This window comes from Trichechus manatus, unplaced genomic scaffold (genome assembly GCF_000243295.1).
Source record: "Trichechus manatus latirostris isolate Lorelei unplaced genomic scaffold, TriManLat1.0 scaffold00117, whole genome shotgun sequence".
NCBI lineage: Eukaryota > Metazoa > Chordata > Mammalia > Sirenia > Trichechidae > Trichechus > Trichechus manatus.
This window is the reverse complement of record NW_004444053.1, coordinates 6809141-6826423: the sequence shown is the minus strand read 5'-3', so window position 1 is coordinate 6826423 and position 17283 is coordinate 6809141. Positions and strand designations below refer to the sequence as shown.

The 17283-nt window shown below is 36.7% G+C and overlaps 1 protein-coding gene across 4 annotated transcripts in view; it reads right to left on the bottom strand.

Annotated features, from left to right (window-relative positions):
• DNM3 (dynamin 3) overlaps nucleotides 1–17283 on the bottom strand; it is a 717102-nt gene that overhangs the window by 135321 nt on the left and 564498 nt on the right. For all 4 annotated transcript variants that reach the window (XM_023738465.1, XM_012557752.2, XM_004384112.3 and 1 more), the window contains one exon: nucleotides 9582–9693. In XM_023738465.1, coding sequence (XP_023594233.1) covers nucleotides 9582–9693 — 112 coding nt within the window. The remainder of the gene's footprint in view (nucleotides 1–9581; nucleotides 9694–17283) is intronic.

Sequence of the window (17283 nt, the reverse complement as noted above, 5' to 3'; positions counted from 1 at the left end):
AGAGGCCATCATAGGCATCATATTCAGTAAAGAAAACATAAATTTAAAGACACTGATCAAACAGTGTAGAGGAGCTTCTTGGCATTGTGAGTTGCCATAGGTATAACCGTTACCACTAGCTTATCTGAGACATGAATAACGGTACAATAATGAATGAAGGGAAAAGGAGAGTCTATGCTAAAGAATATGCCAACTTTTCAACAGGCAATAAAGATCCCCACTGGGAATTTTAAAAGGAGTAAAAAGACTATTTTAGAGCATAATAGAACTCCGGTTCCCCCAAGAAGTGCAATACTGTGGAAAATACCTCTAACAGACAGAGTTTATTGCATTCCACAGCAGTGCAGCTTTTGATCTATTAAATAAGTTTCAGGAGCTCAACCGAGTGTTTTTGCACATTAGGGAATGACTGGCTCTCACACTCAATGGCAGATGGTTCTATCTGTAGTGGTAACAATGATGTCACAAAGAGTAGGAGGTCTTAATCCTTACACAAGAAAAACACAACCCGAGGACGTGGTGTGGCTTTGCTATTTCTTGTTTAGTTCGATTATTTCCCAATTGTCTATTCTGAGAGAGTCTTAACAGTCATGAATGGTGAAATTTAAATTCCTTTTATTTCCCTTTACTACTCTGCTGTGTGGCAGCAATTTATGTTTAAATCTCTGAAAGTGCTTCCTTTGAGGAAAAACTAAGACTCTTCTGAATTGACCTGTAGCTGCTCTAAGTTCTGCGTGAAGCTAAACTGAATACACCAAAAATAAAGTGATACTTAGCGAGGTTAAATGTCAGGTGTTTTAAAGCTCGTATTATTATACTGCTGAATAAATTCATCTGAGTGGCCATTACCATATTAATAAATGTGTACCGAGGTCCGTGGCCATTCCTCTCCCCTCAGAATGACACAGACAGCCTTTACTCTGTTATTTGCCACAGAGGAAAATCTCACTTGCAGAGTCTATCTGAGAGGAACTTCTGAAGTACCAAAAGGACTTCATACTAAGATGTTTTCAATCTCCAAGGCAGTTCTATTAATTATGGCTGGAAGAGTCCTGAGTTCCCAGGAACACTGACGTTCCAGAGTGTTTCATTTTCTACTGTCATTTTTAATCTCTTAGGAAATAATATACTATAGGGGAGCATCGCCCATATAATACCTAACAGAAATGTCTTAAGTTCTGAGGTGCTACTATGGGTCTCTGAATTAGCAACATGCAAAACCAAACTTGCACCAAATTTATTTCCAGGGCACGCTTGGATCTGTGGCGGCTTCCTTCAGCTAGCCAGCAGGCTAGCACCGAGGGCAGGCTTGTGAATTTTCACTTCCCCCAACAGCCTCTCTGGCCTCACTCAGAGCTGAACAGAATCTGAGGCTAGCCTGTCTCTCAGGCAGCACCACCCCAAGCACTCCCTCTAAACAATTCGGCTTCCTCAGCCAACAGATGGGGAATTCTCCCTCACATGCCCTGAGTATCACTGGTCGTTTCTAAAGAAAAGGGAACTACTCAATTGGGAATGATCGCTTGTAGACATGTGAATTACTTCGAATAATAATAAGAAAGTCTACAAGCGTTGAACATATTTAACATGCTCCAGGCACTAAGCTAGGTGTAGTGTGCAAAAGTATTCATTTAATCCTATAAAATCACTCTGAGGAGGGCAATATTATTTTGAGCTTAGAGAAGTTGTCGAAGCCACACAGTTAATAAATGGTAGGGCTGGGATTAAAACGTGGGTGGATCTGACTTAAAGTCTATCTCATTTCACTGCACACATTTTTTCAAAGATTGGAATTCCTTAATGTTTAAATATAATTTAAGTCATATTGTAAGGCAACAGAACCGTGTTAGAAAAACCAGTCTTTAGATATTCATTTGTATTCACATAGGAAAAATTTATGCACATGTGTCAGTAAAATAATCTTTTTAATGGTTCTTTAATTGTAGCCTCTGGCTACACACACACATTGTAACTCAGTATCATCAGTGACAATAACACTAATTTCCATAGAAACATCTTTCTTTTAAAACTGTCTAAAATCTTATATACTAATTTGACAATGTAAAACTTTATCCAAAAAACCCTTCCAACTCATAGCGGCCCTATAGGACACAGCAGAACTGCCCACAGGATTTCCAAGGCTGTAATCCTTTACAGGAGCAGACTGCCACATCTTTCTCCCGTGGTTAGCAGCCCAATGCTTAACCACTGTGCAACCAGGGCTCCTCCAAAACTTTATAGTGGTTATAATTTCAAGTTAACAGCCAAAGGAAATTGAAATAAAGAAATGAAATTCTGTTACACCCAAATTCAGGCTTAAATATATTTTTAAAACACTGTAGTTGCTCAGAAATATCAGGTCACTGCTAGAATGCTAAATCTGTGGCTCAGAGGGGTTATGTGTGAATTCACGGATTAAGTCAGCGGCATAGTGGGAAAACGAATCCAGGACTTCTTGTTTCCATTTCAGGGCCACACACTGCTACTCAGATAAGAGTTCTACATTTTTCTTTGGATTCAGAAAAATGAAGGAAGTGAAGGTAATTAGAAAATGTGCATGGAAAAATAGAAGAAAACAATGAAATATTGTTGGGCTGTTGCATTTTGCAGATACCCATCGTAGTTCTTAACCGCATTGTATTTATTTGCATCTCTCTCTTTCAATGGACTTGGAACTTGTATAAAGAATCACGTATTTTAAAAAATGTTGAATCTCTAGTGTCTACCATAATAGTGATAGATGAAGAGAAAGAACAGGGGGAGGATAAAGGCCAGAAAGTAGGTAAAGAAAAAAATTTTGTAGGAAACCCCAAGAGAAATGACTGAAGAGACGAAAGAACTAGGGTATGGGAACATTTTGATATGAGTGACATACAAACATTCCATCATGCAAACATGATGAAATAAAACACGTTAGGGAAAAGTATGTTATAAAAATGTGTGGATATAGTACCTTAGTAGGAAAAAAAAAGTTTGTTCAAAACACCATTGCATTCAAGTTTGTGTGCTAGCTATCCATCTAAATGAAGTCCAACTTACACAATTAAAAAAAAAATACATAAAAAATTTTTCCAGTCAAAATAAAGGTATCTTGTACCAAAAATAGTATTTTCTGACTCTAGACTTATGTCTATGTGGGACACATAAATGTTTACTTATTAGGGTAGCAATTGACTGATTTGCTGTCATCTTAATGGCTTACTGGTATAAAAGAAGAATGACACACTATTCAGAAGTCCTGAAGATTTACTTGGCTAGAGTTATTAGGTTAATCTGACTTCTTTATCAAACCTTTCTAAATTGGGAATAACTGTACCTAAAAGTATCCTCCTCCCCAAAAGAAATCTTTAGGTTAGCATTCTACTTAGATTGATTTAAGTCGTCAGCTGTCATTTAAACATCTGAAAGCAAAGCAATTGTGTAATATGACCTGTAGAATTGTATGGCGCACAAGACAGTTTATGACAAAAACTGAGAAAAATGGCATTGATGGTGCAATGCCAAGTTTAATTTCCTATTTTTTCTTTAATACGTATTAAAAAATAAAACAAAACCCAAAAACCTTTGTCTTGATCTTCCAAGCAACTGTACCAAATATATACTTATAAACAAATAAAAATGATATTAAAAGAATCAAAACAGATTATATAAGACATCTCCAGATTTGCTTAACATTGAGTATTCTGATTAAAGAACAGTAAACATTTCTTTGAGTATCTTCTTTGTATAGAGCTATAGCTACAGGAAAATTCTGATTTATGAAAACAGTTCACTGGGGGATGGGTAATGTTGCTTTTCCAAGATAGTTTCCCTCCCCGCAAAACTGATGTATTACATATAGGCACACCTCATTTTATTGTACTTCTCAGATACTGCGTTTTTACAACTGAAGGTTTATGGCGACCCTGAGCTGAGCAAGTCTATTGGTGCCATTTTTCCAACAGCATGTGCTCACTTCATGTCTCTGTGTCACATTCTGGTAATTCTCACAATATTTCAAACTTTTTCATTATTATTATATCTGTTGTGATTATCTATGATCAGTTGATGTTTCATATTACTATTGTAATTGTTTTGGGGTGCCACGAACCGTGCCCATATAAGATGGCAAACTTAATCAATAAAGTTTGCATGTGTTCTGACTGCTCCATGGACCTGACGTTCCCCCACCTCTCTCCCTTCCTCAGGCCTCCCCATTCCCTGAGACATGACAATATTGAAATTAGGCCAGTTAATAACTCTACGATGCCCTCTAAGTGTTCAAGTGAAAGGAAGAGTCACAGGCCTCTCACTTTAAATCAAAAGCTAAAAATGATTAAGCTTAGTGAGGAAGGCATGCCAAAAGCCAAGATAGGCTGAAAGCTAGGCCTCTTGTGCCAAACAATTACCAAGCTGTGAATGCAAAGGAAAAGTTCTTGAAGGGTATTAAAACTGCTACTCCAGTGAACACATGAATGATAAGAAAGCAAGACAGCCTTATTGCTGATACGGAGCAAGTTTTAGTGGCCTGGATAGAATATCAAACCAGCCACAACATTCCTTTAAGCCAAAGCCTAACCCAGAGCAAGGCCCTAACACTCTTCAATTCTATGAAGGCTGAGAGAGGTGAGGAAGCTGCAGAAGAAAAGTTTGAAGCTAGCAGAGGTTGGGTCATGAGGCTTAAGGGAAAGAAGCCATCACCATAACATAAAAGTCCAAGGTGAGGCAGCAAGTGCTGATACAGAAGTTGGAGCAAATTATCCAGAAGAGCTAGCTAAGATAAGTGATGAAGGTGGCTACACTAAACAACAGATTTTTAGTGTAGATGAAACTGCCTTGACATTGGAAGAAGATGCCATCTAGGACTTTCATAGCTACAGAGGAGAAGTCAATGCCTGGTTTCAAAGCTTCAAAGGACAGGCTGACTCTCCTGTTAGGGGCTAATGCAGCTGGTGACTTTAAGTTGAAGCCAATGTTCATTTACCATTCTGAAAATCCTAGGGTCCTTAAGAATTATGCTAAATCTACTCTGCCTGTGCTCTATAAATGGAACAACAAAGCCTAGATGGTGGCACATCTGTTTACAACATGGTTTACTGGAAATTTTAAGCCCACTGTTGAGACCTACAGCTCAGAAAAAAGGTTTCTTTCTAGAATATTCTGCTCATTGATAATGCACCTGGTCACCCAAAAGCTCTGATGGAGATGTGTTGTTGTTGTTGTTAGGTGTCCTTAAGTCAGTTTTGACTCATAGCAACCCTATGTACAACAGAACGAAACATTGCCTGTCCTGCACCATCCTCACAATCGTTGTTATGCTTGAGGCCACTGTTGTAGCCATTGTGTCAATCCATCTCGTTCAGGGTCTTCCTCTTTCTCGCTGACCTCCTATTTTACCGAGCACGATGTCCTTCTCCAGGGACTGATCTCTCCTGATAACATGTCCAAAGTATGTGAGATGAAGTCTCACCATCCTTGCTTCTAAGGAGCATTCTGGCTGTACTTCTTCCAAGACAGATTCATTTGTTCTTTTGGCAGTGCATGGTATATACCATGGAGATGTACAAGGAGATTAATGCTGTTTTCATGCCTGCTAACACAACATCCATTCTGCAGCCCATGGATCAAGGAGTAATTTTAAATTTCATGTCTTATTATTTAAGAAATACATTTTGTAAGGCTATAGCTGCCATAGATAGTGATTCCTCTGATGGATCTGGGCAAAGTAAATTAAAAACCTGGAAAGGATTCATCATTCTAGATGACATTAAGAACATTTGTGATTCATGGGAGGAGGTCAAAATATCAACATTAACAGGAATTTGGAAGAAGCTGATTCTAACCCTCATGGATGACTTTGAGGGATTCAAGACTTCAGTGGAGAAAGTAACTGCAGATGTGGTGGAAATAGCAAGAGAACTAGAATTAGAAGTGGAGCCTGAAGATGTGACTGAATTGCTGCAATCTCATGATAAATCTTTAACGGATGAGGAGTTGCTTCTTATGGATGAGCAAAGAAAGTGGTTTCTTGAGATAGAATCTACTCCTGGTGAAGATGCTGTGATCATTGTTGAAATGACAACAAAGAATTTAGAATATTACATACACTTAATTGATAAAGCAGGGGCAGAGTTTGAGAGGAATGACTCCAATTTTGAAATTTCTACTGTGAGTAAAATGCTATCAAACAGCATCACGTTACAGAGAAATCTTTCATGAAAGGAAGAGTCAGTGGATGCAGCATACTTTATTGTTGTTTTATTTTAAGAAATTGCCACAGCCACCCTAACCTTCGGCAACCACCACCATGATCAGTCAACAGCTATCAACATCAAGACAAGATCCTCCACCAGCAAAAAGATTATGACTCACTGAAGGCCCAGATGATGGTTAGCATTTTTTAGCAATAAAGCATTTTTTAATTAAAGTACGTACTTTTTTTAATAGACATAATGCTATTGCATGCTTAACAGACTACAGTATAGTGTAAACAGAACTTTTATATGCACTGGGAAACAAAAAAATTCGTGTGATTCTTTTTATTGTGATATTCGCTTTATTGCAGTTGTCTGGAACCAAACCTGCAGTATTTCCCAGGTATGCCTGTAATTTCTTTAAATAGTAAACTTGTTTAGTATATTTAAAATAGGTTTAATTTATAAAATCATGGCAATAATGAAGATATAAATAGATAAGTCAATAGATAAAGATTATATATATATGTATATGTAATCAAGAAATTTGGAAGATAGAAAACAGCATAAAGTATTTACAATCTCATTAGGCTGTATTTTAATATCCACATAGTTTCCTCCCTCTCCTACTTGTTAATGCAAGTGGTTCTGTGATAGTAATTACACAATAATTATTATAAATAAAAATAGAGGGCTTACTCAGGCCCACCCTGTTGAGTGCTTTTCCTCTATTATCTTAACACGATCAACGCCACTCTATAAGGTAGGGACAATTGTTATCTTCATTCCAGAAAGGAGAAGTCTGAAATGCAAACAGGCTAGGCAATCTGCCCAAGATCCCACAACCTGTACATGAGCATCTGGTATTTAAATCTAGCTAGTTTGACACTAAGAAGTCCTGGTGGTGTAGTGGTTAAGTGCTCAGCCGCTAACTGAAAGGTTGGAGGTTCCAACCTATCAACCGCTCTGCAGGAGAAAGACATGGGAGTCTGCCTCTGTAAAGATTAAAGCCTTGGTAAACCCTACGGGGCAGCTCTACTCTGTCCTACAGGGTCACTGTAAGTTGGAACCAATTCAACAGCAGTGAGTTAGTTTAACAAAGAGCCTCTGCTTGAACCTACAAGCTGTACTGCTTCTCATAACGCAGCCATAACAACCTTTTAAAAATGTAAATCTTATCATGCCATTATGTAGCTCAAAACCCTCTGGTGGCTTCCTATCTCACTCAGAATAAAATCCAAACTGCTTACCATTTCTTTCAAATGGCTCCTGACCACCCTGTTGGAAACTATCTACAACTTTTCTCCTCCTTCACTGTGTTCCAGACACACTGACCTTCTTGCTATCCCCTAAGATGCTAAGCAAGCTTTTCATTTGCTATTTCTCTGCCAAGAATATTCTACTTCAGATCTTCGTATCATTCACTCTCTCCCTTCCTTGTGTTGTTGTTGTGTGCAGTTGAGTCGATTCTGACTCATAGCAACCCCATAGGACAGGGCAGAACTGCTCCATAGGGTTTCCAAGGTTGTAATCTTCAAGGGCACTGATTGCCACATCTTTCTCCCACAGAGCAACTTGTGGGTGTTGACTTTTTGTTTAGCAGCTGAACTCTTAACCACTGTTCCACCAGGGCTTCTTGAGTAGTCTATTTAAATATCAAGTCTTCTAAGGGGACGTCCCTGATCACATTTATAAAATAGCACTCCCCTACACTCCCCACTCTCTTGGTCTATCCCTTTAACTTACTACTACTTCTTCTTTTTTTTTCTTTTGGTAGAACTTATCATTATCTCTTATAAATTACATAATTAATAGTTAATTGTTCATTCATGTATTTTCTGTTCTATGAGGGCAGAACTTCACTGTTCACCTCTGTGTCATTACTGCCTAGAACAGTGCCTGGCAAAAACCACATGCTCAATAGGTTTTTATGGAACAAATGAGTGCAAAAGTAAGTGTATGTGCATTTTAAAATATGTAATATTGTGATATGTAAAATATGTAATACACACTACCACCAATGGATAGGGAAGTATAATAGGTAATGATTACAATTGACGACAAAAAAAAAAATAGTACTCCGATTTTTAAATGATTTATCGTATGTAGTCTTTAGTGTGGTACATATCTATGCAAATATGTATGCACACAACAGAAGAAAAAACTGGACAATAATTATGAAAATTCTATATAGGTACTTCTGTACTTGGGTATCACCAGGGAAAGTATTAACTCCCATTTGTAGGGCCCAGGGTATGTGAAGGGGTTCATTGTTTTAGGCACTAACGAGACAGGTCTAGGTTGGGAAGGGGTTAAGAGGTCTATGAGTAAGCTACAACAGAAATGAGGAGTCCATTTAGGCACAAATTCTCAGTCCTTTACTCCTGGAACGCTGTTAAATTCCAGTGTAACCCCAGAGACATGGTCAGGTTTGAAATCCCCCCAGAGATGCTTCGAGTGTCCTATACTGTATCCATCTCAGACTTTCCCTTGAAAGGATTCTACCCCTACTTTTGGCTTAGAAAGGACCAACTTATGCATGATCAGTTCCATAAACTGATCTAGAACCGAGCAAGCACTGCAAGGGTTAAGATGGACTAAATTACCAAGGCTCAGTCTCAGGACTGGTATTTCTGGGGAAAAGCTTGGATAGTACAAGTTCTCAGGGAGAAGCTACTCATTGGCAGTCTGTTTAATGGTGTATATACATTTGTTGGGTGTTTTTTCTAAAGTTTAAATTCAGACCAGTTTGTGCAATATTTCATTTTCCAAGGAACACAAAGAGAAGGTCTGTTTATTAACCTGAATTAGAGAAGTGTCTCCAAGTCACTTGAAGTATATTAATAAAGATAAGTGGGAATAGCAAAATCATATATATATTTTTGTTCTTTCACATTCATGATAACTTTAACCAGAGTTTGAATATAGATATAGCTAGGGATAAAGGTAATACAGACAGAAAAAAGGGAGATAGATTTTTATAAAAATAAGTACATTTTTAGAATGTGAAATATTGGTGCTATCACAATTGATGATACCATGATGTACCATGACTACATGAAGAATTTTATAGACTGCTTGTCTTAATACCATAACAACTGTGAGACAGTATACAGAGGAAAAAAAACCAAAAAACAAAAAACAAAAGAGCTCTCTATTAGTCTGACATCGTATACATTATGTTTTATGGCAGAGTATGATTTTTTTTTCTTTAACAAGTATACTGTTTACTTCTTAAACAGAAATCTAATGGAGAAAAAGAAATGTAAGCAAAATAGCCACTAAAACTGTGCCAAATTAATTAAGTCAATAGAGCACTTGTTTGTTCAGAATATGGTATGTGGAGTTAATGTATTTTCTTAAATATGGTTGATAATAATTTAAAAATAAAAGAGATATTCAACTTACTAAAGATTTGTCGGGATAGACCCCGGCTCTTAGTAAAGATGCCTTCCAGCTGTCTACATCCTCCTGCGAGTCACATGCCAGCTCAAGGAAGCGATAGTCTTTGTATACATTTCTGGAGTAGAAAAAGAAAACCATGCTCTTAGTTTTGAACCAAATTCAAGCAGGCTGCCACATCTTTCTCCTGCAGAGCTGCTGGTGGCTTCGAACCACCAACCTTTCATTTAGCAGCTGAGTGTTTAGCCACTGCACCACAGGGCACCTTAAAGAGATACTAGACAAGTGCAAAACAAAGAAATAAATACATCAGATGAGGTGAAATTAAAAATACTAATCAAGACAAACCATTTAAAAGCACTAAGTAGGATAAAAAAGAAATATAATATTAAGAAGAATAGAAAATATTCATAAATCTGTCTGCACCAAACAACATAGTAAACAACAACAACAAAATGCTACTAAAAATCTAAGCTGAACTTGATAAAATTTAATTTGGATAGAAATTTTAACATAACTCTTTTCAAACTGGACAAAGGAAGTGGACAAATATCTGAAAGCATACAGAGGAGATAAATCCCTTGAATAAAGATATTTTTTTCAGTATTCACAAAACATTTACAAAATCAGTCACACATTTATACCGACACACACACACACACACACACACACACACAATATAAACATTAACAAACTTTTAAAGGGAGAGATTTTACAGGCTACATTCTTTGAGTTCACACCCCTAAAAAAATTAGAAATGAATTTCTAAAAAAGAGACCACCAAAAAACAAACATACTCCTAGCTAAGCTTTTTATCACAGGAAAAACCAAAATCAAAATTATAAATTATTTAGAAAGCAATAAAAATATAAACACTTCATATGCAACTAATGGAGCACGATAAAGGCTGTATTTGAAGGAAAATTTACGGCCTTAAATGTGCTTATCATTTACACAAAAAAGAAAAAATGCTCAATATTCATTTAGAGAAATTATAAAAAGGTAAAAAAAATCAAAATAAACCAAGAAGAGGGAATTAATATACATAAAAGCCAAAATTAATGATATAGAAAATATAAAAATCACATAAAAGATAAGGACATCCACAAGTATTTTCTTCTTACAGATAAATCACTTACAATCCTAATTAAGGGAGAAAACAGGAAAGAACAAATGTATAGAAGATCACTAATGAGAAAGGATACATAACCACAAATACAGAGGAGATTGAAAAATAAAAAAAAAAAGTATTATCAAAAAACTAAGAACCTAGAGGACATTTATAATTTCCTTAAAAACATAAATTACCAAAATTAACCAAGGAAGAACTGGAAAATCCAAGTGATTTTTAAAAAACACTACTATAATTAATAAAGAAAACTTTGCTTAAAAGAAGCTAGCATTAGCTGCAAGACAAATACACAAAATTTAATATTTTTTTATCAATACTACCAATAACTTAGAAATGGGAAATATTCCATTCACATTAGAAGCAAAACCTAGAAAATACAGAGGAATAGATTTTACAAAACAAAAAAAGTATAAATCTTATTAAATAGCCTGAAACAGGATCTTAATAAATGGAAAGACATATCTGGATGAGATGATTTGATAATGTTGCACTACCAGGGTCTTCCAAAGTGACTATCACTAGCAGGTATTCAATAAGTATTCACATATGGGTGAATAATGAATCATATTAAATCCATAAAAACACTGAATATCATCTTTAAAATACCTTTGCTAATTTTATAATTTAAAAGTGATTCTTCAACTAGGTTCACATAACAATATGTGTATAAATTTTGTATGAGAAAATAACTTGTGCTGTAAACTTTCACCTTAAGCACAATAATAAAAAAAAGTACTTCAGAAACAAAGAAACCAAACATATTTGTAATTCTCCATTATTGGATTTAGTCTATAGACTCTAGAAAAACTGCTTTCTGAAGTGGTATCACTTTTGCCAATATTATGTTTTATTTTTAAAGAACAGTCTTCTCTGATCTTCAGATATGATGACACCCACCGGGTGTTGGGTTTGTTCTTAACATTACATTGAAAAAACTCTTGGTAATTTGACAAGGGCTGAGCGATATTTGCTACTCAATTGGCATGAGAGGTGAGAGATGCCCAGTTCCTTATGACACCCAACATGTGTGTGAAGTGGGTGTGACAACTGTCTTTACCACACTGTTCTCTGATTCCACGCTCGGGTTGTTGTCATGAGACCAGTGCCTTCTTAGCCATCACACAACAACTGAGTCTCTAGGCACCTCTAGTCCAATTTCCTTTCCAAAAACGCTTCACTTTGAAATGTCAACTCACCTGGAAACTTGGTAACACTACAAAATGCCTGACTTTCACAGAATGTTCTGGCATCTAGTTCAGAGTTTGTAAATTCCAAGGAATGAAAGGATCAGAACACTGAGGAACCCAGAAGTTCCCAGGTTATCATTATTCGGTTAATGGTGATGGATGTAAGGTCAGATGAGTTGACAATCTGGCCTCCAATTAAAGCCTAATCCGAAGAGGAATTGTTCTCCATAATTAGCCTGCATCTTTCCTCTGAAAAGAAGGTGTTGAGAAGTCAAATTAAGGGAGGATCAAGCACTTATCTGCTATGTGGCTTCTGCCAAGTTACTTAAACAGAGGTTAAACAAAATGGGGAAAAATATACCCACACAGAGTTGTTGTGATAATTAAATGATGGGACACTTCAAAAAAAAAAAAAAAGTGATTCTTCATCAATGCTTTAATATTTTTACTCACTAAGGAGACTGCACATCTTTATATGTTTATAGAAATGATCTTCTTTGCAGTATTATTGCAACGGCTTCTCACTGTTTTTAAGTTTGCATTTGCCTGACATATCTTTGACTCTTACTTTTATCTATTTGTTTTACTTTTTAAAAAGACATATATATTATAAATACCAACAATATAGTAGGACTTTTTGGTTCATCCCAGTATGAAAATCACCACCTGTGATTTTAAATCACGTTTGTTTCTTGCTATATAGCTGTATGCTTGGTCTTAGTTTTGTCATTTTGATACATGCTTTTTAAAAAAATGCTCTTTACTATTTCTTTTGTTTATGCCATTAGAAATGAACTGCCTCTTTTGCTTCTGTCTTTTTCAGGGTTTTCTACAGGTGAATTGATGAAGTGTTTCAAATCATTTTTGAGCTCATATTTTTGTATATATGAAATTTAGGAATAAAATAATAACTCCTGGCTTCTTGAAAAATTCAGCAGCTTTTACTTTCTGCCACTTCATTTCATGACATTTGCTAATCTATCTAGAAATATTTTTCCAGATTATTATTTCTCAGTTATTGTTTTCACATCTCTTTTAACAGTCTCCTTTTTTTCCTTTTATTGTATTGGACTTGGTTACATTTAAACAATTATTCAGATGGAATTCTTTATGTCTACTTCAATCAGTGTTAATCATCAGGCATTTTCCACCTAGACTCTCCCGTTGGTACATCCTTACTTTGATTCATTTTTTTTGAATTGGCTTTACAACAGAGTGTCTTGCTTCCTGGATTTCTCGGTGCAGTCTCCACATTTTTCACATGGATGCAGTTAGGATGAGTCAAAGCTTCTTTCTGCTAACTTTCTGTTTAGCCCCATTTTTCTGACTTAACGCTAAAATGTACACTGGTCACTGGTAGTTTTTCAATCGAGTTTGCTCCTCAATAAGTCTTGCAAATAGTTAACTGTCATCACTACTTTCCAGTGCTTTTTGGATTTCCCATCTCTGTTGTGTATGACTGTTTGGATGCAGCAATGGATAGAGGAGGGTAAAAGACTCCTAATTGTCTACCATCTTAAAACAAATTGTCTTACTTAATCTGCAGAGTTGGTAATAGAGCTGTTTTAACAAATGAGGAAACTGAGGTCCAGGGAGATTGTAATCACACAGCTAATAAACGGCAGAACCTGTGCCTACCACAGTGCTTGGCATATGACCTCTAGGAAACAAATATTTGTTGAATGAATGAACAGTCAAATGAACTTGGATTATATTTATTTTTGAAGTCACCTTTATAATTTTTGACTGATCCTTAAATTTTTCCAGAAAACCTAACGTATAAAAGATTGAAGGGACAAACCACAACAAGCAGAAAGAGTAATTTTAATTAAAAGTGGAACATTTTTAAAGGGAATATATTCTCTCTGTATGTAAGTTTATTACTAGAAAATTTGAAAGGTCATGTCTTTGTGACAGAGCAGAAAGGGAGATGAATTATCTTGACAAAATCAAAATCGATTGGTTTTTAATTATCTAATTACCTCTCTATCATAGCTCTTAGCAGCTACTTAGGTTTCCATTTGGAGGCATTTCCACTGAACAGTTATCAGAAGGGACCAGTCCCTGGAGAAAGACACCATGCTTGGTAAGGTAGAGGGTCAGCAAAAAAGAGGAAGACCCTCAACAAGATGGATTGACACAGTGGCTGCAACTATGGGCTGAAGCATAACAACAATTGTGAGGATGGCGCAGGACCGGGCATTGTTTTCTTCTGTTATACGTAGGGTCGCTATGAGTCGGAACCAACTCAACGGCACCTAACAACAACTACTGAATAGGGTGAGTACCGTTTAAGATATAAAGGTATGGGGAAGGCAAAGCTGGGCAAATGCCATCGGAGCTCTTCGCCAGCTGGCAAGCAAGAAAAGTAGAGAGGGCACAGACTTTCCACATTCTCTAAGCAGATCTGAAGAATTCAGCTTTGGCCCATTCTTATTGACCTTTCTCCAGAGTATTTTCTTTCAGGGGCTCTTCAGATGGAAAATCTTGATTTTTTTTCCCCCTCAAAGGATGGCCAAATTCTTGAGAGGGAAAATAATTATCTGGTTGAAACATTAGAAGAGGGTCAAAGGCTTCTGGTGGCTTTGGCACTTTATTTTTACCCATTTTTGAAGCCTTCATTTTAGGCTGTCTAGAAATCCAAGGAGAGTTGGATACAGGTCTAAAACACTGAACTGAGCAGATTTACTGGAAGTCTTAGAAATTCTGTGCACACAGCTCCAGGTTCTCACCCCATGCTGTAGCTCTATAGATAACCCACAACAATTTGTACTGACTGCATTATTTTTTTGTTTGTTTAGTCTATTTCAGCTGCAATCATGCAGATATGAGCTTCTGAATGATCCCACTATGAAACCAAGCTGGCCTATGTGTTTTACAGTTTGAAGAAGTGAAAGTAATTTCAAAGCTAGAAAGTAGCATGAGAAATTTTATCCGATAGGTAAAAGGTTTTCTAGTGTTACAATGAAGAGAATGAGACTATATGATGAGACCATGTTTTGATTACATGTGTGACCTCTGTGAGTTAAACATATGATGCTTAACCCCCTTACTTCATGACAGAACTTCATACATCTGAGACCAAATATTATGAGTTCCCCAAGTCTTCTAGTCTCCAAGACAATACTCCTGCCAATTTTTTCAAATGTTTCTCATATGAAGAGGTTTCTAGATAACCCAGAATCCTTCTTGCCCTCCCATGAATTTGCTCATTTATGAAAGGATTTTCAGAAAATCAGATCCCAGGAACTGAACACAAATCTTCAAGAGCAAATGTTACCAAGGAAAGAGTTTGGTGGAATTTTTGCCTGCTTTCTGCACACTAAACTTTTACTAATGTAAGCTAATTTTTTATCAGCTTTTTGGCCTGCCAGGTTGAGCAGTAAGTAGAATACAGTAAAGACCTTGAGCTCGTGAATCAGACATGCTGCTGTTGTTGCTAGGTGCCATTGGATCTATTTTAACTCATAGCGACCCCATGTGACAGAACAGAACTGCCTCATATGGTTTTCTAGGCTGTATTCTTTATGGGAGCAGATTGACAGGTCTGGGTGGGTTCAAACTGCCAACCTTTCAGTTAGCAGCTGAGCACTTAACCGTTACACGATCAGGGCTCCTTGAATCAGACATTCCTGGTTGAAATCCAGCCCATTCCATTTACTATCTTATGTGACATTGGGTAAGACACTACCTCTGAATCTCAGTTTACTCATCTATAAAATCGGAATAGTAACAGTATCTACCTCAGCTTACTGTGAGGATTAAATAAGGTTTTATGTGAAAAGATCTTGCTTAACACAATGTCCAGCATAAGGAAAAATATACAAAATACAGAAATCATTATAATGCATTATTATTACTGTCTTTAGGTCCGTTGCACTTTACCTCCTACAAAACTAGGCCTCTCCTGTACTGAATGCAGCTAGACTTTTTTAAAACAGCAAAATTTACAGTTAGAACTATTAAATTTCATCTGGTTAGTTCTATTAACCCACACCCATTGGGTACCAACAACACTTCAGATCTAGTTATAAATCCATCATATATGTTCTAGCAAGTCATATTTCTCCATTTCCACTCATGGGTACTCTAAAAGACTTTATCAAGGTCTAAGTATAGTATTTATAGTTAATCCTATCAAAAATAAAGTTTGTTTTAACTTGTTTTTCAAGATTCAAAGCAAGTTCCTACTGACCACTGATTTCCTTTCTGAATAAGTGTCAATTATCTGTTTTATAATTAATTATAAATTTATATAGCAGAGCATTGATGAGAAGTCTGTCACTCAAAATTTCCATTTTGTTTTCTTGGATAATAACCTCCACTCCAGATTTTTACTGATCCACTGATCCTGCCATGTTCACACTCGTCATTATGGTCCTTATTTTCTCACTTCCGTGTACACCCTGTTCACCACTATAACCACTACCTTGCAAGCCTCAACTCCTTTTCCTGTCTTTTCCTCCACTAGTTTATTTACCTAATAAAACTTCAATCCAATTATTTCCTTACTCAGCTTTCCTGCATCCAATTGCTAAATAATGCAAGAAAAAAACCACACAATTATGCTGACTATACTCACTTCAAATTTATAACTACAAATATCAAATAGGCACTGAATTTTTTTAGATATCCCTACTATAATTCTGTAATAAATACCCTTTCCCACAGCACCAGATGATTATTTCATATATTTTATTTTCTCAACTCTCCAGTAGCCCTTCCCCCTCACACTTAGCTGATGATACTTCTTACTTCATTGTGAAAACATATGCAATCAGATGAGAACTCTCTCTCTTCCTTCCACCAAATCCACCAGCCTACATGCATCTGCAACCAGACTGCCTTTTCCTCGTGTAAGACGGAAGGCCAATCTGTCAACTACTCTGGGTCCTGCCTCTTCTAACATCCTCATGTTTTCCCCAGGAGAGTTTTCTATGAGGATTACTATGTATGGGCTACATGCATTCAGCACCACAGATGAGCTGACCGTTCATAAATGCCACACTTATCCTCTAAGCTCCGGTGGCCATCTTGATATTTCCACTTTCAAATTCTTAATTTATTCTCAAAGCTTCTCTTCCTACAAAGGTTCCTTATGTTAGTAAATGGTGCTCATGCCAGATGGCTGGGTGTCATCCTTGACATCTCTTTCTCCCTAATTCATTTTCAATTAGACAATTCTGTCATTGTATCCCCCAAATAAACTGCCTTTATTTCATCTCCACTGCCTCCAATCTAGTCCAGGACACCATCACCTTTCACCTCGATCACTACAAAACCTCCTAACTGGTCCCCGCCTCACTTACCCAACGCCCACTTCCACTCTGCAGACAAATCTAACTGCATTGCTCCCCTTGAATGACTGCATTAAGATAAACACTAACAT